We start from the raw sequence: 23,332 nt of genomic DNA, 5'->3' as shown, positions 1-23,332 counted from the left end.
CTCTTCAGGATGAACAATGAACTGGTAGAATCAAGGCTAATCATGGAAGCCCAGTTGAGACAATACCTCTGTAAATGAAGAGGAAGGCATACAAAACATTTAAAGGCTGGTGGTCGAAAGCAAAAGGTTGTGCTTGTATGTATCTTTATATACAGTCTATTTCTATAACAGTTTCAGGCAGCAAATCAATCAATCAGTTCCGGGACCCCTGTGACATTTTCTCTGATGCTCCCCTCGAGGAGAATCCCGGCTTCTAAAAATAAAGAACCACAGATGAATGGTTCCAAAGCTTTGTTTTATTCGTGGGTTAGAACATATACCACAGGGCCTCAGATCAATTCACCTCCACCAACAAGGTTATGTTTTTGTCTGTGTTGTTGTTTGTTATTTGGTAGGATTATGCAAAACTCACTGACCTGACAGATTAACACGAAACTTGCTGGAAAGATGTGGGTCAGGAAAGAATGTTGAGTGCAGATCTGGATCAGGGCTCGGAACCAGGATTTATTTTTAACATTCTTTAACATTATGAGTTTTTCAACATGTTTGTTGATTTCTCAGAGAATGATTCGTGGATCTTGATGATCTTGGCTTGCAATTTGGTGTAAATCCAAATAAAAATCTGGATCTAGTGATTTTAAATGTGGGATCCTAAGAGGACTGTTATGTATAGTATGTATGTTTAGTATGGGCTCTACTGAGAGCCATTAGTTGTTCCATCTGTGTCAGGTTTCATCCATGGTGGGGATTTACATTAAAATTTAAGCTGAATTGTTTCAGATTTACACTCTGGGCCGAGACAGGATCAGGTTTTTTTGTTCAGGTATTACAGCTTATTTTAAACAAAGACAACCCTCAATAAGTAAAAATCCCTCTGACCTTCAAATCTAGGTTGCAGTAAAAATGGATAATGTGCTTTATATAACGTTACCCATATGTCATTGCATCTAGGCCCTCTTTCCTGATGATATGAAATGATCATTAACTAAAGTAAAGTTGTTGAGACTTTGTGTCCTATAGGTGAAATAGTTTAATTCAATTTAATTCAATTCAACTTTATCGTCCTTCAGTTGAAAAGAGCTGAAGTAGGAGCCATCACTGAAGGACAGTGGAGCTGCTTGAAAGCTGCCATATGTTGCTGAAGGCCACATACATAGAATTCAAACAAAGAAGCCTTCATATATTAAATGGAACAAACTCTTGACTTTTATGTATGAGACTCTGATGAGAAAGTTAACTGCAGTGCAAGTTCATATTTTTTTCGATGTTAATAAATGAAACATTTTTCCATCTGTTTGCTTGGGAATTGATTTGTGAAACTAGGAAGACCAAACTATAATTGTCAAATTTTCTATCAATCTTTTAAAATCACAATTTCAAGACTTTGGGTCTAAATCTTGCGATATAATGTTTCCTTTAACCTAAACAAATCATATAACAGATTTTTAATAGTCACAGTTTTTGAAGGAACAAGTGGATGATGTCATCGTATGAACAGGGGCTTTCAGATCAGAAAATGTTTTCCATGTGTCGTGCTGGACGTTGTATGGACAAACTGTGTTGTTTCATTTGGAGGACCTGATCGATAACAGGGCACAAATTATGAGCCACTGAAAAATCGGGCATGTTGTTGATTTAAATCTCACAATTAGAACTTTCATTGATCATGCATAATGTGTTGTTACTGGCAGACGTGGGCTTCCAATACTTTCAGGCTGGGGTAGAGACACAAACGCATGAATCTGTGGACCACACTCTTGCAGTGGCCACACACGCACACACAAACACACACACACACACAAGCAAGCATTATTTGTTGGCTCTTTCATCTCACATTTCAGACATGCTGTCATCAGGGGCTCATCCATCCTATATAACTGTCCAGCCAGCCTACCTTTGGGTGTCCCACATGCATATATCATATCGCGTGCATCACTCCCGCTCTGTGGGATCCCTACTGGCTCAATCTGAAATATCCATGCTGCATGAAATATTAACCTCCTTTTAACGTATATATCCTGTGCTCGGTGTGTCATGGGAGCAGATGGGGCTTTTATTTGTGGCATCACTCAGTGTGCAATGGGTTTGACATTTGGTTTCCTCTCTCCTCTGAAGCCGGAATGTTTTTTATCAGGAGCCTCTCATCTTCAGACTCCATCCGTGTGATGAGCAGCCTCAAATCATCTTCTTAGAATAAACAATTAAGGTCCTCAACCACATTAACATGCGAGGCCCAAAACACGTGTAATCATGTGAACTGATGCACATGCTCGCGAAGCAAATCTCCTGGTAAAACGATGGGGGCGACACATGGGGGCCTCCTTTCCATGTCACTTAATAGATGCACAGTGGAGAGTGTCAGTGGGTCGGCGTCACCGGTGAGGCGTGAAGTAAGCTGACAGACAGGCCATGTCAGGAGGCAGTGGTGGTGTCAGCTTTCTGAGCGCTGTTCAACATGTCTCCTCCTGTGACAGCCGCCCCCAATTAACCCCCAACCCAAATACAGGCAGAAAACACACACACATCCACCTGCTCGCTGTCTCGAACACACACACACACACACACACCAACACACACAACACACACACACACACATACACGGGGTGCGTGGCAGCTGTGGCGCTTTGTCTTTATTCATTCAGAACTAATTGACCTTGTTTTTCATGGACAGATCCCAGTTCATCCTGAGTGAGGGAAAGAGTTGTTACCTTGCTGCACGTGCAAAACCATCTGAGTGGCTGAAGGCAATAAAAACAATCCCTAAAGACGGCAATGATTTTCTTTTGTAAGATATTTTCTATTCGTTCTTTTATATTGGTCAAGGTACAAGGTGTGAAGCTGCAGAACACTGAATGATTTCCTCTGCAAAAGGAATCAAATCAGAACCATGAGTGAAAGGAGCCATTTACAAGAGTATGTCTCTCTGGGTCCCTCTGCTGTGGCATTGTAGTTATTCTCATTCATCACAGCAAGTCCCAGATTTATATAGGAGCCCCATGATTTCATATTATTATCATGTACGCACATCGCTCATGTGCAAAAATGTTTGTGAGAAGATTATATTTTTGACTTTAAAAACGAATATTGAATGGTATTTATTTTTTGTATGGGGGGATTTATTTTTTATGCCTAATTTCAATTCGATGTAGGCGGCTAAGTGTGATGTGAGTATAATCGTTTCCAGCAGATGGCGATCCTCGTCTTGCTTCAGAGAGACACAGCCTGGTGTTAGAAAGAGAGAGAGAGAGAGAGAGAGAGAGAGAGAGAGAGAGAGAAAGAGAGAGAGAGAATTTTTTTTTCCGTTTGTGAAGAGTGCAAAATGACATTTTACATCAAATCGTATATATATAAGCACGCAAAGCACAGAATTTGGGATGTTGTGCAATAAAGCAAAACTCCAAGGGTTAATTTAAGATCTTCTCTTACCAGATAACTCTTCTGGGAACTCCTGCAGAGGAGAACACAGGTGGAAAGATCGACCTGATAGAGGCAGGGAGAATCTGCAATAACTACATATTGCAGACAACCCTTCAACCTATGCTGATGTTGCGCCGGGTGTCAGTGAAGTACCACGGGAAGCCCTCTCATGGTGGTGCATACCCCTGGATGCTGTACTAGCCCTACAACAACCTCTCCGTGCTCAGGCAGCAGATGAAACCTGAGTGGAGGGTTCACGGCGAGGAGCAGACAAAGCATCAGTAATTCACATTTTCAAGGGTCAGACCATAGAATTGGCATCACTGCGGCCAATTCTTAGGACTGAATGATGGGTGTGCTCCTCCTGAGAGTCATGCTGCTGCATGTAGGTTGGAATTTAGCTGCCCTCTGGGAATCAATAAAATGTTAGTTTGATGAAAATAGAAGCTCTGTTGGTGTTAACAGAAACCACAAGGTATCTGTATGAGGCGACTTTTCCAAATGTTTCATTACCAATGGAATTCAGAAATAACAATCCACCGTAATATGTCATTGTTCAGACGTATGGATTTATTCATTGTTGCCGCTCTCTTGCTCCTCGTCTGCATTTTCTTGTCCACAGGCATCATCACACACGGAGGAGAGAAGCCCAACATTATCCCTGCCTCCACCAAGTTAGAGTTTTGTCTGCGTACTCCGCTGGTGAAGGATCTTCGGGACCTCAAGGCCAAAGCAGAGGCTTGCTTCGGGGCAGCTGCCGTGGCAACTGGTTGCCAAGTAAGCTTACCTAAAAATACAGTCTTCCTCCGGGCTGAACTCACATTGTGTCCCTCCTCTGTAGATTAACAGTGAAGCACAGACACGGGAACAAACAAACACAGTGTATTGATATAGTGGAGACATACAATGTCGGAGGTGACTCTTCCGTTATATAACTTTGCCCTTTTTAACACATTGCTGTAATTATGCTCCGAGTGCTGTGCTACTGTTACATAATTCATTTTTGTCTCGAGGCTGTTTTTCTCACACAACATTTACCGGTTTGCCCCACATTAAAAAACGTACATGGCCTCATTTGCTGTCAATGTACAATAGTGATATTTTACTGAGTTGTCTTCTTAAATATTTTCATTCTACATTTTATGGATTAGGATAAACTTGTGTGTCCTTAAAGTGGAGAATACCACACTGTCAAGCCTGTATTAAAAAAAAAAGGGAAGCTTTGGGCTCAGTGTGCAGAGCGGCCACGAAACTTCTCTTGTGAGAAAAAACTTATAAATTATAGCAAAGGAAATCATCATTAGTTTCTTTCACTGTATAGAAAGTGACTCAGCTATCGAGCCTCCGGAGGATCACTGCGAGAATCTTTTTAGGAACTACTTTTATTTGACCTCTCAATACACATTGTGTTATTTCACAATGTGTATTGAGAGGTCAAATAAAGTAGTTCCCATACTTTTGTTCTTTTATTCTTTGTCTGAAGTCCCTGTAAGCTGCACTGGGTTTGTGTGACCCTGTCCCCTCAAACACATGGTTATTACTTGTTTTCCCAGATTACAGACATGTGCAGTTTAGAAAATCAGCCCAGCCAACGTTACCGACCTAAATAAATTGGGTCAAAGTTTAAAAACTTTGACCCAACCCTATTCAAAAACGTGTATCCACACAGTAATATGTAGCCCATTTCTGCTCAACTTCTCCCACTGAAAACCCAATAGATCGGCTTATTACATTTTCTTTGAACTAGGCATGATATCATGCTACTGCAAAACAAGCATGGTTATATAATTAGTGACGGTAAATTTGCACAATCTGATCTGCAAGGACTGTCGAGCAGATGTCTGCACCTATAGCAAAATTACATTGTTGCATAACGGCAACAGGAAACCATTGCCAGGTAACACACAACTATTACAGGGCAACAAAAACATAATCCTCAGAAAGATTCCTGCTGTGACCCTTGGGGCTGCGAACACAGCAGGTTTTTATTGTCTTCTTGTTGTTTACGTGATTAGCAGAGAATCATAATCCCAGTGAATATATTATTATCTGGCGGGCTCCACAGACTTTGGCGACGTCTCATTCATACTTCCTGGCATCCACCCTTTTTTTCTCCATCGGCACAGATGCACTTAACCACACAGAGGAACACACCGAAGCAGCAGGTACGGTAGCCAGAGTCTTATCGGGAACAGATGTTGTTTCTTGTAACGAAAATTGAAATGCATCTCGATCTGACATCTTCACAGCCATCGTGTCTTTCCAGGTCACTTAGTTTTCCTGTTTACTTTCTGTTTACTCCGTGCTCTATTTTTTCCTCTTCCTGTTTTTCCTGTGCTAGGAGCTGAGACGGCCCAGTTGTACACCCTGAGGACAGCCAAAGCCCCGGCTACCACAGCTGTGGATGTAGTGTACTGCCCCGATCGGCTCAGGAAAGTGATAGAGGACTCCAGCCTGGCCAAACTGAATCTCCATTAAATACAGCAACTGTGATAATCATTATATGAAAAATAAAAAGGAGTTCAAGAGAGATGGAGATGGAGGCTGCCAATAAAGGAATAGTTTACCCGAAAATTTTAATTCACCCAATCTGTCCAAAAATCCAAGATGATTCTCCCTACCTTGTCTAGTGCCCCTGAGCAAGGCACCTTACTACCCCAACATCTGCTCCCCGTGCGCCGTACATGGCTGCTCACTGCTCTGTGTGTCCTTCACCAGATGGGTTAAAAGCAGAGGTTAAATTTCCCTACCTGCATGAGTGTGCCTGTGCATGTCGGTGCATGTGTTTTGGACAAATAAATGTATCTTAATCTTAATCTACTCACTTTGCCGATGGAGGGGTGAGTAAAGTTTTTAAGTCCACAAAACTCTTTTGGAGTTTCAGGGGTAAACAGTGTTGCAGCCAAATCCAATACAATTGAAGTAGCTGGTGAGAACTTCTTCAAATGTAAACAAGTATCGCGAGAATATTGGGGGCCCCAGCCCAACAGGACATAGGGGGCCCTAATTGTTGCTCCGGACTAATGCACTCAGCCAATGCAAAGGGCTCCAGGGAATTGCACCCCTGAATATCGTGATCACCAGAGGAATACTTATATTCTACTTACTCTTTGTAGCACCAGTGTGAGTGTGACGTATTCTTTGTATCATTTCAACTGTTGTATAGATTTAACATGAAATTTGGTTCCAGTGCTTGTTCCCCAAGGGATGGAAAGTGATCAGTTAGTTACTAGCAGCAGTTGTTTAGTATTTTATGAACTTAAAACTGATCACATTAAGGCTAAAAAGCAAATGTTAGGATGCTATCAAACTAAGTTCAGTGAGCGTTTAGCTAAAAGCACCACTGTTAAGTTCAGGAGATGTATGTGTGTACATCGGCACACATGTACGACTCCTGAGGAAACCATGACCTGGTTGACTGAGAGCCTTCACAGATACACTGTGCCAACAGGCTGCAGACGCTTAGTTTCAATTCTGGATATTTGACTTGGAGTGGTTCAGATTTCTGGGCATGTTTTCAGCAGCACAGATTCACTGGTCACGCATTTGTTGGAAAATCAGGTTACGGACATCTTTTTGATGTTTGAATAATTTTTCATGTCTCTCCGCTGCAGTGATGCTTTTGTTGTGTTTTTTTATAGGACGATGGTTCACTCAGGCAGAACTGTCTCCACGCCCTTCAGGACGTTATTTGGATAAATGGAGAATAAATAAAAGGTGTAGAGAAAAGAGACAACAAAGGTGGTCTCAGACTCACTATAGCAGATCACATATGAGCAGTTAATGGTATTACAGAATATGCTGTTAAAAGCGATTTGGATATGAATGCTCATCAGCAATCAGACTTGTCCCAGAGAGCGAAGAGAAGCCCTGGAGCTGGTAGGAGTCCAATGTCTAATAACTGTGAAAGCCTATCCCCCAGCACTGTTTGGATATAGACTATAAAAAAGCAGGAAAAAGGGATATTTTGGGCATTGAAACACGAGGAGTCCAACCTATAACTTACACAAACATTGTGGTCACATGTTTGTCTAATTTTGTTTGAATATGTATTTTCAACATGCATCTGATCTGTTTGCAAGTGGAGGAGGTTTAAAATGCTGTATTGTGGGTCTGTTGTTAAAATAACCACATGTTCGGAAAACTAAACATTTATTAAACACCTTCTCACATATAACATCCTTCATTAGTTAAATGTATAGCTCTTTTTTGGACATTACATGTGCATATGACCCACCAAAATATGTTTTTAAGTGTTTAACCAAGTATAAAGTGGTTTTAAGCTGAAAAAAATTATGAAACTAGCAACTAACAGGTCACAGTGAACCTCAAAGCCTCACGACACCAAACAGAGGAGATTCAGTTTCATAAAAAAAAAGAAATATGAAAATTTAAAAAAGAAAAGTTGATATAATAATCAATATTTTGTGATTTATTAAACATATATTTTTACACTTGTGACTTTAATATTGTTGCTTTTTTTATAATAACTTTGTCAAATTACACAAATGCAATGCAGTAATTAGCTCAACATCAAAATACTTGCATTAATACAAAGATCACAAGAGAATGTAACAAAGACTGAATCATACCAACGTGCTGCAGAAGATTTGAACTTTAAGAATATCAGGCTTTTAAAGAAAAAGTTCCACATTTTGGAAAAATGTCACTTATCTGGTTTCTTGCGATGAGTTAGATGAGAGGGTCGATGGTCAAATCTGCCAACCAGCATCTCTACAGTTCACGTATTAATAATTTACATTTAATTTCTCAATCCAAACAAAAAAACTGAGGTGTAAATCCAACAGTTAGATGTTTTACAGTACAGAACAGAAATCTGGTCTCAGCAATGAAATTGTTTGGCACATAACCATCTGGAAAACAGCACATTCTGATAAGATGTAACTTCTTAGCATGTGAGCTTCAGAAGTGACCACCTTCACACAGAGCCAGGCTAGCTGTTACCTTATGTTTCCAATCTCTGTGCTAAGCTAAGCTAGCTGGATGATGGCTGCAGCTCTGTAGTCAGGCCTGAACAGACAGATATTAGAAAGGTATTCATCTTTTAATCTAACTCTTTAACCAGAAAATGAAACAAATGCATTTCACAAAATGTCATGCTAATCCTATGAAAAGGATTTGTTTGCTTTTGATTGTCAAGTCGTATGCAAAGAGGGAGGAATCTGTCCGTATGGTGGAATTGTCAGAAATCCATTTCCAGTTCACATTTTTGGTCACTGCATCCAGAATCATACCCTCGCCGAGTTCCTCTGCACATAATTGCACAGTTTGTGTTGGTGTGTTTGTGCAGTAAAGCCTCATGCAGCGACAATATCAAAACGTTCCATCAACAACACTGACGTTACAACATGAAGCCACATAGATTTGATGGATTGATCAAACAATCGCTGATGGCTGACCAGTTTGTCAGTACCTCTGTTTTAAGTGGCTGGGTCGAGAAGGCAATGATCACCAGTCTGTCAGTGGTCTCCATTCATCTAAAGAGCAGTTTCTCTGTCTGAAAAGCATCAGTGGCTACGTCTTTCCTGCTCTGACACAAACAAGCCCAGCTCCTGGAGTCCCGTCCCAGACGACTCTTACACATGTCCCTCTTCTGCATCCCGTGTTATGAGTAGATGGACCAGTAGACGATGTTAAAGAGGATGTACGCACCGGGAAAGACAACCCTCGAGTACTTGTCTATGGCGTGGGTGTCTATCCAAATGTTCACGTAGCCCCTGGACGGCCCCACTTGGCCAGTGACCTGCGAGTCGTTCAGTGCCACCTGGGCCAAGATTCGCTCTTGGCGGCCGCCATTCTCCGGCATCCCATAATTCCCTGTGGTGTTGACATCCATGGACCCATAGCCAGTGATCTGAGGGTCGATCATCATGTCGTCTGGGTTGCCTATGCCACAAGTACACGGCAGCTGGAGAGGTGAAACGGACACCAGAAGTAAATTTACAGTTAAATCTGGTAAAAATAGACGCTAAACTGTAAAAGGCAAATAAAAAACATTGATTTGTCGGATGTTTCTGCAAACTCAGGGCTCTTAAACAACTTTGGAATGAAACATTGAATAGAGGGATGTTTGTGCAGGAAATGCACCCGAGGCAACATGGGCAATTTGGCTCCATATGCTGCAACATTTGGCAGATGAAGAATAGTCATATAGTACACAAGTCCGAATCCCAGAAATAATTTGCCATTGCCCCTCAAGCATTTTTAAGTGAGCCAAATTGGAAAATATTTATTTGTTTATGGAAATGCCCATATATAATGTATCCATGCTCAGCCAATTTAGAGATATTCTAATGGCTAATATTACTCTAATATAAAATCAGGTCAGACTTGTTTGTGTTGTGTGACTTCCGAACTCGACTGTTTCGTACTTACTTTGTCTTCGTCTCCTTATTCACTTTTAGATATTCTTATTTGCAACTAATAGAAGATACAACAGCTTGTTTTAACCTTCAAAAACCCTGTTTTATCTACAGCGATTAGACCAACTGCTTTTCATTAATAATTCATGCAAAACATCAGAGAAACGTTTTCATCCTCATTTGAACGTGCACGTTTGAAAGCAACATGGGAATATGTTGGCCACACACTCAGATGCTTTACTCCTTGTTCTAACAGATATACAACCTCCTTACTTGGTGAGAATTATGTTTCATCTTCTGTTAACACGACTAGAATAAAACTAAACATTGCACAGTTTTGTTCCCTTATTAGATTTGAACATTTGGGCCAAAATTAAGCAAATAATTGCATCTGGCAGCAAAACTTAATTTAATAAATCAGTCCACTGGTTTGGTTTAAAGAGGAACAATGGACCAAAGAGCAGACAGTCTCATTTGTCACAGTGAAACATTAAATCATCAATATTTCATGAGTGAACTATTAACCGTATAGAGAATATCTCACTTACTCTCTCCCTCAGCTTCCTCTCTTTCCTCTCCTGCACGGTGGAGAGGTAGTTGACCGCCGCATACTCTATCACCGACAGGAAGACAAAGACGAAACTGACCCAGAGGTAAATGTCCACTGCTTTGATGTAGGAGACCCGCGGCATGGAGGCGTTGACCCCAGTGATGATGGTGGACATGGTCAGGACAGTGGTGATGCCTGGAGGGGAGCAGACGAACAAACAGCAGAGATTTGATCAACCCTATCAGGCTGCTAAATAACACAGAGAGGGATGCGCAATAGAGCCCAGTCATTTAATAAAAAAAATATGTGTTTTATTCTGACGTTTTATTGATCACCATTAATTTTGTTGCAAATGTACAAAGTGATTCTAAATGTCCTATAATGCCGATATCAAGACAAAAATGTGTCCACTGCTCGGTAGTTTGGTTTGTCACTCCAGGTGGACAGGGGAGAGGAGATAGGAATCAACTCTCCCTTGATTCAAAAGGCAGCAACTAAGCTGCCACCCGGGAGAGAGACTTCCTGAGGGACAGAGCTGAGCTGCAGAGCTGGGGGCCAACAGGAAGTGCTGGCCACTTTAAGTCAAGAGATTTGTGAGTTATGTTTGTTTAATAAAGATTGCTGAAAAGCTAATGGTTTGTGTCTGGCTGTTGTGGTGAGACCCCGGTGGCATCGTCTTTTACCGCAATGACCAAATACGTCTAAAACTGCAGGACATTCACATTAGCCTCTGCTTTAATTAGTGTAAAGCGCAATTTTGCAAGTGTCAGCATGCTGTCTTCATTTAACAAGAAAGATGGTAACATTAGCAAATTGTATGTTAGCATGTCTCTGTGGGATTAACATGCTGCTGTTAACATTAAACTGCTCTGTAAAGCACACCTGTACGTGTTTTGTACAAACAACCTCGACAATGCATGGATGAATTTGAACCAAACTTGGTAGGATTTTTACATTACTACATTGTGACGGTATCGACGGATGATTATATATATATAATCATCCGTATATATATTTAGGAACTGATCAGTCAAAGGCTATGGTCATGGTCTCAAGGAGATGTTTTTGCAAATTGTCAAGCTACAAAGACAATCTGAGGCCATTCACTGAAAATAATTCCCCCATTGACATCATGAAAAAGGCCTAGTGAACCGTTGTGACGTCATTGTGAAATGACATTATTACGATATTAATAAGTTGCAATTGCCTCATATACACAGTGCAGGCAGGGTATACATGCCAATACTTTCATTTGTTTATTATGCTTATTCCTGTTAACACTATTTATGTTATTTTTACATTTCATTCTGAGCATGTTCGTTTATTGAGTACTTTACTTATTTTTACTATCTGCTTTGCTGCTGTAACAAAGCAAATTTACCCATGGTGGGATTTTCTTATCTAATCTTATTTTGTCACTCATGACTGATAAACTAAAAGCTAGAGGGATACCTGACCTCTCCAGTATTATAAAATAACTTGAGATGGGAAATCACTAAATAAGTTTCTCTCATTTTCATGGACTTGTGGTGTGACGTTTTTATGCGAAGGCCACACGTGTGGAACCTATCGTACCTAGCGGCACCCTGGCAGGCACAGCCCTGCGATCAATCCAGAAGGACACCCAGGACAGCATGACCATCAGAGTGGCAGGGAAGTAGGTTTGCAGCAGGAAGAAGAAGATGTGTCGCCGCAGGGTGAAGTGGATGTACAAACGATTGTACCAGCCTATAGGAAGAAAAATAATATCATTGTCACATGTTAGCTGCTGCTGCACGGTACAGACACTTAGAGGTTCCCCAGCTACTCTGGCGGAGAAAGATAGGAAATAAAATCCTATTTAACGCTTCAGGTTATTCTTGTGAGCCTCTAGGTGACATGTGGTTAGTTACTGGCTGCAGGACTTTTACAGAGGGTTTTCAGCAGCATGTAAATGGATGGCAGACATTTGATTCAGTTGGTTTCACAGTAAGGATTAAATATTAGTGCGTTCTTCCCTGTTTGACATTCAAGAGACATCGATATTAGTACGGAAAACTTGGTCCTTCAGTTGGAGAAGTTTAAGTCTGAACGGTTTCACTTTTACATGCATCTGCACATTTGGGCCATTTGCATAATCAGTCTAGTTTAGTGGATGAACTGGAAGAGGGGGATGTGGTGGATTGCAGTACCTGTGCTGCTGTAGAAAGCCAGCTTGGTGGTGGTGTGAAATTTCTGGATGAGGAACTGGGACAGAGAGATTCTGTCGTCAGTGTTGAGGGATTCGTTTCCTTTCTTCCAGTACAGCATCAGGTCATCGTCTGTGTAGGCATCTGGTGGGTATAGTGAGTATACACGTGTAATGAACCAAATCAGGGCCGATTTATAATGGACAATGCTGGATGCGAACAAAATGTGTGACAAAATGATAAAACATGACAAGACTACCAGTGGAAAGCACCACCAGCAGACCCTGGAGACTGAACTATATTCACAGCACGCTCTGATTTTGCAACTGTTAGTGGCTCAGCAGCAGTGACGCTGTGGGGTTTGTACAAGGGGAAAGGGTCATTAGCGCTAAAGATATCTATTCCGTTTAAAGCCAGAACAAGCTCAAAATCTTTCATGGTATAACGTGTCTGACATTTTACAAGACATCTGGTTGTATGCACGAAAAAGGTTTTATGAAAGTGATCAGTAAATTACACTGCACAAAGACACAATTTTTGCAGCTATATGGCGATTCATTAACCTGAGAACCATAAATATCACACAACATTTTAAGGTAGTCTGGGAACTGGTTATCAAAATGAATAATATGTCGCTCTAGACCAGAGTGTCTTGTTGATATATTTGTCCGTATGTTTGATAACATCCACTCACAGCTCTCGATCTCCAGCGAGCAGGTCTGGGTGTCCAGAGGGAAGCGGCTCAGGTCCATGTTGCACATGGCTGTGACAGTGACTCTGCAGGAGAAACAACAGTGACTCGAGTAAGAATTCAACTTTTAAACAAAAGCAATTTAGGCTAAATTCACAAATTAATGTAAACATCAACCAAAACAATTAGAAGTAATAGAGACTCTGTGTGGATTTTTATATGTTATATGTTTTTTTTTATTGTATTTATTCTAAATAACTATAAGTAAAAAGAAAACACAACTAGAGCCAAATAGAACTTGAATTAAGAAACATCTTAATGCAAAATATGAACAAACAAAGGTTTTCACATATCGGCTAAAATTAACGCTAAAATCAGACGACTTTCATCAGCCATTCGATAAATCAGGCCCGCCATAGTTTGAACTGTTACATTTGTTTTCTTTATATATATATATATATAATATGTCAGTTAATGTGACTCTTCTTCTCGGATCTTCTTCCTGTGTTTTCAGTTTCCTTCCTGATTTAACTGCCTGCAAAGGTGCTTTATTTTTGTGGTGGTGAAATTAATTATAGTGTACATTGCAAGTGGCATGTTTTTGTTTCCTCACCACACAGTGAAAGTACTGAATTTATTCTGTCGGAAAAATTTATATTGTGATGTTTTCCATTATTTTTATAGTAGAGAAAATTGACGTGACTGTGTTGTGTCTCTTTTTTACAAATATATACACTGCTTTGCATAAACAACTCTACGGATGATCAGACAGGCACATCCCAGTCGGTGTGTTTTACCTGAGACTGTAGAGGACGTTGCCATCAGGATACACCCTCAGCATGACATTTTCAGTGGTGGTGTCATGGATGAAAGAGCGCTTGGAGTGGACGAAGAACATGTCAGGAACCCAAATCTTCTTCACCAGGCGACTGTCAAAGGTCATGCTCTGGTTGTTGTTGCTCTGGAACGCCAGCCGCTCGTCCTTCCAGTAGTGACGCAGGTACAGTGTCATTGTGAAGTCCTGCAGGAAGGTGAAAAACACTGGAGTTTTGAGCAGTAGTGGAGGAATTGATCTTTTTAAGTGAAATGTAAAAAATACTCCATTATAAGCAGGAAGTCTTGTAGTCATAATATTACTTTGGCAAAAGTACGAAAAGTACTATCTGCTACTTACACAAAATATAAAAGTTAAAATTGTGGCTGCGCAGTAAAATGCTCTCTGTCACTGAGAGTTTAATTATATGTGACAGTATAGATCGTTAATACTGATGCATCAGTGCATAAGTAGTATTTTCCTGTTTTTGGTGCTAGTTTAATATATAGAGTTAGGTAGTTACTGTGTTTCCAGTCTTCAGGCCTCATACTTACCATATCCACTTCAGAGATGGTGTCCAGACTTTCAACCTGAACATCGACTCCAACAGGAATCGGAGGTCCTAATAAAAAGTTTGATGCAGAAATGTTACTTTTATTCATAGAAGATGTTTTCATGCTTCATTATGAAGGATACAGTGGGTAAAAAATTAATAACATAATACATTTATTTGTATATATCTAAACAAGGCTAGAACATGCTTTACAAAAATCCATGGCAACAATGAATGAACTTGAATAAAAGGTATTCAATCAATTCAATTAGGGCCAAATCATAACATAATAAGTTCAAGACCTTAGAACTAATAGAGACACCCAACAGTTCCCATATAAATAAAGTCAACGGTTTGAGAAACTAAATCAAGGTTTTGCTTTTGTAAATCACGCTTCCGAAAAAACATCAATGCCTCACACAAATATATAACAAAAGATTGCGGCGGTCTGGCTGTGATTCTACTTTTGACCTATTTTAGCTCTTTTACTCTGCTTCATCATCCCCCAATAGTACACAAATACAATTGGGTCATGATAATGGATCAAAGTTGATGCAGCGCTGGAGGCAATCCAGCTCTCTTTTCCACTTCCAGCTGAGACGCATGGTGTTTGAAACTATACACAGCAAACACACTTGTGTGTTTCCAGCAGCAGAATGTCGCGCGATTAAAAGCAAACGTGTCCTGATGAAAACAGTACATCTATCTCTCCACTGCAGGAAAGCCAAAACTCTCAGATAAAAGAAAAAATTTGAAAAATACAGTTCTTACGTGTGTGGTTTTTCACCAAAACACAAATCAAAAGATAAACGGAGCTAAAAAGATTATGAACATATATTCCAGTATAATATCCCAGTACAATGTAGAGCCTGTGTGTCTTTATTGCTCCGTAATCCTGCTGTTCAAAAAGCTGACATCAAATCCCTCCAGTGTACAGCGAGGCAGAAGACTGTGGGTTAACACTCTTGCGATGTAAAGAATTGAGCTGCAATTGAAAACTCCAGCACAGCCTGCATGGAATGTGTCACTAAGGCCTCCAGGAGCTTAATGCTTATATGACAGTTTGGCCCAAACCAATGACGGCTGCACAGATCTTATCCCACTTGATCATTGACCACACAGCCCTCTAATGCCAGTGTTTGGCTGTGCTGCAGCTCTGTTGATGACAGAAAACGATTTCTTCGCTCACCTCCGAATGCCGGCCTCATGGTGAAATCGTGGTCGTCTATCCTCAGGAGCTGCTCCGACTTAGTCATCAGGGACTTCGTCATGTCTGGACTTCGCTTGTAAACCGGGCTGTGAGACAATAAAACATGAGGTCAGGGTAAACCTGCGTGGACGTGTAATGCATTGGTGTTAAAAGTCAGTTAGGAAATGGATTACACATATTACAACGCACCTTCCAGGTTTCTGACCTCCACCCCCCTCCATTCTTGTCTCTCTTCGCGACCTTTAAATTAAGAGTAGAAATAATATATGAATAGATAAATAAACACATCTTTCACATATGGCAACAGCACATAAAAAAGCAGAGATTTATCGTTTTCTTCTGTTTGACCACGACAGTGTAATAGCTTTAAAATGCTGAATTATGATTTAAAAAAGAAAACTTTTTAGATTCATGTGACATATGACACAATATACTTTGACTGGAGCTGGAATAATCTGTGTTTGAACGAAATGATAATGCACACGTCACTTTATGGCTCAGAGTAACAACGATAATTCTGCCTCTTTTTGTTTCGTTTCGTTGCTCCTCTCTTCCGAGGATTGGAAACTTTTAGTTACATCACACACATTTTATCCACAAAGCCCAAAAGAGCATTTTCTCCACACATCCAATTTAGATGAAGCCAGTTCCTCTATGGTGCGACTTTTCAATAGGCGTGACTCTGCATACTTGTCTTTTAGGGACTATTGTCAAGCCACGAGCGGAGAGAGAGAGAGACACACACAGCAAAAGAGAGAGAAGGAAAAGAGAATGAGAGAGAGAGAGGGAGGAAAAAAAGATAGATTCCAAAAACCCTAAAATGGATTAATAGAGTAGAGCATGCTGTGACAGACAGGGCCAAATCCCTGTGACAACCATGGACATGCATTAAGGAAATACCACAGAGGAAGTGACAAAGAGATAGAGATGAAGGGATTGTACAGAAACAGAAAGAAAAAAAACACACAACAAGAGTAAAATCCAACAGAAGCAGGTTTCTGTGGGAGCTATAGCTGCACTGCAGTGATGAGCAGGATGCTGGTCGTCTGACGTCCGGCTTCCAGCAGCTGGTTCCTAATCCTCTTGGCAGAAATGCCTCTCTAACCCCCTCTCCGCCTGACGACGCCATGCAGCAGACTGGTGGTCTGCTCTCTGATCTGCTGTGTGTGGCCTGACGCCTGTTTGTGCAGCGGGAGACCTGCATGCAAGCGTCGCTGCACGGGCTGCATCAGGGTGAACGGGCTGCATCAGGGTGAACGGGCTGCATCAGGGTGAACGGGCTGCATCAGGGTGAACGGGCTGCATCAGGGTGTAAGAGCCACTATACAGTCTGTGTGTGTATAGTTAAATATTTATGTTATTTTTATATTTTCTTATATTGTCCAGATTTTGTGGTGATGGTTGATATCAGTGCTAAAGAGAAAAAGTGACATTTTGACCAGCTTGGAGTTAAGGCATGCCAATTTTCGATAATGGATCGTTTAAACGGTGTGCCTGAACTGTGCTGAAAAAAAACAAAAAAAACACTTCAAGTGTAATCAGCCTCCTGGATTCGTTTAACATTGGGTTACAACAGGATGGAGTCTAGTGTTTGTACACGAGTCAGCTGTAAAGAAATTCTCCTCAGACACAATCAAGTGGCCATCATATTGGAACTGAGTGGAACGGCCACTACACAGGTTAAACGGGCGGCATCAGGGTGAACGGGCCACTTTAACGCAGAGGTCCTGCTGGCTACAATAATGGGTGTGGGGGTTTAACGTTTATGGGCCCAACAAGTGGATTGGGTGTAACGTCTTCATTTTTAGGCAACCACAAAGAAGATTGTCTTTGACCTTTGAAAAAAAAACACAGTATTGTCAAACTCTAGTAAGAACTTTATATTGAAAAAGAAACGATTTTCGATAAAGTACATTAAAAGATGTAATTTAATGGTAACTTCAGATTCCGCATGAGTCAAGGGCTGATGATGGTTACTGTTCAAATGTATATTGAGAAAAACAAGTATTTTCCATTTGTATTATTCTAATTACTAACTAAATTGCGATTAAAGAAGTTCATCAATCAAAATGTATGTATTTCAACTACAGGAAATTACTTTTAAGCTAGCTTGGCTTGGCTGCCTTGCTTCGGCTAAACTTGGTTGAGTTTAGTTAAGTTGGTGTAATCATACATTTAGCATGCTGTTTTCTTTTAATAAAGACGATATTGCAAAATAAATGTCATGTTTAACTACATACGTAGCTAGCGGGCTATTTTGGCTTCGTACAGCATGATTTTATTTCAATTTTCCGTTAGTAAGCTTTAGATACGTGCAAGTAAGAAAAAATGCAAATGTAAAACATTCACAGCTTTTTTTAAATGTAATTTTTTCCTGTCCAAAGAATCACCCGGCGACAACTCCCCAAATTATCTTTAAACCCTCATGAGGGGGTTTTCCTCTGATGTTTTTCTTGTGTGGGACTCAGCTGTCCTACACAAATCCCGCGCTCCGCTCTTCCTCCTCAAGGCGCTGAGTGAATTTTTTTTTACGCAACATAGTGAAAACTCCCACAACCCACGCATGGCAACATCCAGCAGCTTTTGCGATTTCACACTCCAGGCGAGGAGTGGGAGGAGGAGAGGAGCGATGGGAGGCAGGCGGGAGACGAGTTTTACTTCAACATGAATACATGAGATATTTTTTTTACCCTCCTACTAGAAGGGGAATCAGAGATTCACACTTGATTTGTATTCACAGACTGTGTGTGTCAGCAAAGAGGAGACGGATGTGAGCAGACTTTTAATGAGTTTTCGGAGGGGTGAAGAATAGATTGGAGAACACGCTGGCATTTAGAAATTACAGCTTTAAAGCACTTGCGCTGAACCGTCTTTTGCAGATTTTCCACAGATGATTACGATTGTGCTCCTCTTGTACTTAATGATCATCTTAATCACCTTAGGGCTGAGATGATCACTTCAGATGACTGCAATTTCATGGATTGTTTCGATTTAAATAGGCAACTATAATCCCGCACTGTCTCACACACGTCCCCTCAGCGAGGACAGACTCACCCTGACATGCATCCTGACAGTTTGCCGTGGTGCACACGAGCAGCTACAGGTATTTTACTGTCAAACACTTGTGTTCAACTCAAACGGATGAGAATCAGGCCGCTCTGTGCGATGCCGCCGCCGATCTATAAATAACGGCACTTATAGCATGAAAAGTGATACTGTATCTAAAGGCAGGGGGATTATAATTTGACAGGGTTTGTTGAATATATTAAGTCGATGCAAATCATTCAACACTGATGGTATTATGAGGCGATCAGAGCTGTACTTTGCCTGCTTGAGAAAATCGTATCATCTTCAGCAGAGATTAAGGCCAATGCGGTTTCTCACTAGGGGGCGGCGTTCGGCAGCCAAACTACAAGTAAATAGTGTTTCTGTTTATCAAATGCTGAAGATCTATTTTCATTTATTGAAAACGTTTATTATTTTGTGTGTTAGGTGCTGTATATCTGGATTTTTCTGAGTAAAATCTATTCAGAGCCAATTTAAGATTTTACACTGACATTGGACTTTGGGGCTGAAAGACAATCTGTTGATTGGTCAACAGCCATAATGAATTAGCCACTACTGTGCATAATTCTAAGCTATTAGAGTTCAAATGTGATGTAAAGTAAAGATTTACCGCAAGGTAATGCAATAATAGATAATCCCGAAAACTTGGGGAAATGATAAGGTATATGTCACGAAGAACCCATTCAATTTTGGTGTAAATTTCTTAAACATTTCGATATAGGGCGTTTTTTTCTTTTTCTTTTAATTTTTATTAACTTTCAAGTAAAGAATTATCAAGTAAAGAATTATTAATGATCGGAGTGCACTCTCTGAGTGTAATTCTGGTTTGTGGTTTTTGACTGTTGGTTGGATAAAACATCCAATTTGAAATAAACAACTAGAGTGATATGATGGTGTGATTTGACAATCAAAGGTCCGGGTTGTAAGATTTAGGTGAAAGGGATCTATTGGCAGAAATTGAATAAAAAAATAGTCCCAGTGATGTTTTCACTAGTGTGTTTCATCTAAATTGTACAAATTGTTGTTCACTTTAACCTGGAATTGTCCCTTTGTATTTAAATACTTTATATTAACATAAGGAGCGGGTCCTCACACAGAGGCCGCCATGTTTTTGACAGTAGCCCAGACTGGACAAACTAAACATTGTTTGAGTTTTTATGACAACTGAAGTCTACCACAGGTTCTCTTTCATGTTTTAATCTGGAGGGTGGGGTGATTCAGGGGTATTCAGCTGCAGCCTGCAACTTCACCACTAGATGTCTCTAAGTTCTATACACTGCACCTTTAACAAACCCAATGTTTAGTTGATTAATCAACAGTGATAATAAAATGTTACATTAGTTGCTGTGGTAGTGTGTTATTTCAGATCTGATATTGCAAATGATAGGATAGAAATATCTGGTGTAGTCACATTTATTTTGGAATTATTGGTCGATTGTTATTGTTAAACACCAAATTTTGTATTAATTTGAAAAATGTTGCTGTGTATGTTAATGTTCATTTTAAATTGATGACATCATATATTTAAGTAATGCCACAATCGTCAACACAAATGATGAATCACATTTCTCAATGAGTGGTCTGAACACTTTAATTTGCTTGTTTTCTAATGCAGAGGTGTTGACTTGTTAGTCAGGCTGCTCATACTGCACTAAACAGCTGTGAAAAAACTAAAACTGTTATTATAGCCAATAAATCGATTTATCAATTAGTCCAACAACAGAAAAGTAATACAAATATTAAGTTAATCAATTAGAATATTTTTGGGAGCTTTTTGTCTGAACATTTAACTGCTAGTCAGACAAAACAAGGCATTTAAAGACTTAAACCTCATCTTTTTTAGTTAATATTGTCTAAGCAAAATGTTTTTTTCAATAATTGCAGCCCACCTACACCCCACTGGGCCCATTACGATGATTCTGAATAATTCCATCAGACGGTTTTACTGTGTACTGAAGAATGAAGAATTAAATTTGACAAATGTATGTATGTGATCCCATAATTTTCACAGAAAAGGAAATCTAATGAAGTAGTTTGTACCTCAATATTTGCCAAAAATGAATCAAATCACTAAGCATTTCTGATTATCAAGTTGAATGTGGGTAAAAAATGACTGCACTGTTCTTCAGGTCCAACTAAATTCACTAGTCCTTGCATTTAACAGCAGTCACCTCCTTTTAAATTCTAATAACGCAAATACATTCTGTTCTATTTAAATCCCCTCTAACGTTCAAGCCAGTTTAAACTAGAGGAGCTGAGGACCCTTTAACGATTTCCAGTTCTAGTTCATTTGCGACTACAACATCCAATCCAATGGTCCCATTAACGAGGCAGCAATTAGCCCAAATAATCACATGAAATCGACATTGACTTAACTGGCCCGCAGTGGCTGTGGGGCGAAATAACACTGTATTCACCAGTAGTGAATAAATAGATGTGGGGATTTAGGTCTCCCTCCCTCTCTCTCTCTCTCTCTCTCTCTCTCTCTCTCTCTCTCTCTCTCTCTCTCTCTCTCTGCTCTTCAATCTGCTGTCTGAATAAGTCAGGGTTTCAGGAGGGAGGGAGCAACACAGGTGACACAGGAAACACAGCACAACATTGTGTCAACATGAAAAATACATCTATAATCAAATATAAAAGGGACAAAGGAAAAGAGCAGATGTTTTGCAGTAAAAGCTTCATTCAAAACTCTCACACATCCTGTCAAGAGAATGACAACAATCCATGCGTTTGCCTTTCATCCGTCCGTGGCTTCTCTGACATTACCTGCTCTGTTTGTAGTTCTCCAGCTTGTGACCTCTTGACTGGGCCATCTTCCCGGCGGCGCCCGCGATCCACACACAGAAGAGCACAACAACAGCATCCACCTGCATGGTTCACATTCCCCAGAGGACGCACCTCTCCTGTCACTCAGAATTGACTCCCCTCCAGGGTTTGGAGCTCTCCACCTGCCTGGGACATTCCCTTCCCCAGCGCCGGAGCTGATGAGAGAGGGGAGAGGACAAAGCAGCAGCAGCAGCAGCAGCAGCAGCAGCACACTGGGCTATTCTACGGCCTGAGTGGAAAACATTCTACGGTGCTTAATCTCCACAGTGGGAAAAGCAATTTTGACTAAACCGATAAATCCTTGAGCGTCAGATGGTACAGATTTGATCCCTCCAGCGGCGGATGTGTCTGCCTCGCTGTGTGCTGCTGTGCTCAGATATCCTGCACTCTGCTGTGCTCTACTCCACTTTGCACCGCCCAGAAACACCAATTCTCACAATGATGCAGCATGCTCATTTGTAAGGTCAACGGTTTAGAGACACACACTCCCACAGGCTGAGAGGAGGCTCTGTGTCTGACGTGAAAGGCTGCTCTGCTCCTTCTGATGCTGCAGTCTCACGTCTGGCATTTAAAATGTTGTTTTGAGGCTCAGCAACAAACAAAAAAAGAGACAAAGCTGCATTTCTGCTTGTTTGTGTTTGCAGGGTTTGAGTTTCAGGAGTTTTGATGAAAGCGTGGACTGGCAGAGTTATTTCCTCTCTTCCTGCTGTGATGTTTTTCACTGTGTTTCCCTCGGGGAGACAGATTTGGGAATATTTTTGGATGCTCCAAAAAGGATTTCTCAGGTTGATGTGTCGCCACATTGAGCACAAATAAGGCCGAGAGAGTTTTCAAACAACAAACCTGCAGATCTAAAACTCATCCAAAGAAGATGAGATATATATTATTAATTCACATCATATTATATTGATTGTCTGCGTAAATATTAAGACATCACATCAAATGGGTTTCTTCTCAATCGTGGTTTAATCGATTTTTCAGAAAATGGATATAAAATAATACACCACATGCATTCAGTCCAAACTAACAGCTTCCAAGAGTCTGATCCTCGCATACTTATCAAGTTACTTTCAAGGAGGACAGACACCGGACGTCTTTTAATTAAGCAACACACGTCCATCTGCGCCAGTATTTGCAGCCACGTACGCTGTCCATCCGAATAAGCCAATCAAAAAAAAAACATCTCAGCACTGACGTCATCCTCATCTAAGCCACATGTCCCCTGCCCCTCTTCTTTTTCTCTTTTTTTTAAGCAAGCTGAACAGTTGGATTATAAGATCATGAATTTGGGTTAGATCCATGGACGTCAATCTGAAAATTGGTGTAAGTAATGTTCGGCATTGTTTGTGTTTTTGAAATTTGTTGATCCTTCTTTGCCGGATCCTGCTGAGTAAGCAAATGCAACAGCTATTAACTCCACAAACCAACACAGGCAACAAACAAACAGTTCCATGTCGTGTTTCTTAGATATAAAAACAATATACAAATTATATATATTTCATTTGAGCTGTAGTAAGCCTACCATGGTGTTTAAATATCATTTAAGATTCATGTTAGAGCCATGCTACACATGCCATGGGCTAAATTGTTGAAACAAAACAGTTTCAACATTTAGTAAGACATTATAAAATAGAGCTGATAAAAGGGTGACAAC

At 40.5% G+C, this 23,332-nt stretch overlaps 2 protein-coding genes across 2 annotated transcripts; one reads left to right on the top strand and one right to left on the bottom strand.

Moving 5' to 3' along the window:
• Positions 1-2,297: 2,297 nt before the first annotated feature.
• Positions 2,298-5,895, top strand: LOC133962050 (peptidase M20 domain-containing protein 2-like). Its single transcript, XM_062397485.1, is given in 6 exon segments — positions 2,298-2,390; positions 3,430-3,676; positions 4,040-4,194; positions 5,464-5,523; positions 5,525-5,582; positions 5,759-5,895. Coding segments are annotated over 6 exon segments (750 nt in total).
• Positions 5,896-7,856: 1,961 nt separating this feature from the next.
• On the bottom strand, positions 7,857-22,048 carry LOC133962440 (gamma-aminobutyric acid receptor subunit rho-1). The gene is made up of 10 exons (XM_062398048.1): positions 21,619-22,048; positions 15,976-16,026; positions 15,766-15,872; positions 14,578-14,645; positions 14,007-14,230; positions 13,213-13,295; positions 12,522-12,662; positions 11,926-12,078; positions 10,349-10,545; positions 7,857-9,346 (listed from the first exon to the last, which is right to left on the bottom strand). Exons 1-10 carry the CDS (start codon positions 21,723-21,725, stop codon positions 9,044-9,046), a joined length of 1,434 nt encoding a protein of 477 aa, XP_062254032.1. The 5' UTR covers positions 21,726-22,048; the 3' UTR covers positions 7,857-9,043.
• Positions 22,049-23,332: the final 1,284 nt, after the last annotated feature.

Source organism: Platichthys flesus, chromosome 10, assembly GCF_949316205.1.
Source record: "Platichthys flesus chromosome 10, fPlaFle2.1, whole genome shotgun sequence".
Taxonomy (NCBI): Eukaryota; Metazoa; Chordata; class Actinopteri; order Pleuronectiformes; family Pleuronectidae; genus Platichthys; species Platichthys flesus.
The sequence above is the reverse complement of the archived record's forward strand: the minus strand, read 5'-3'. Positions and strand labels throughout refer to the sequence as shown.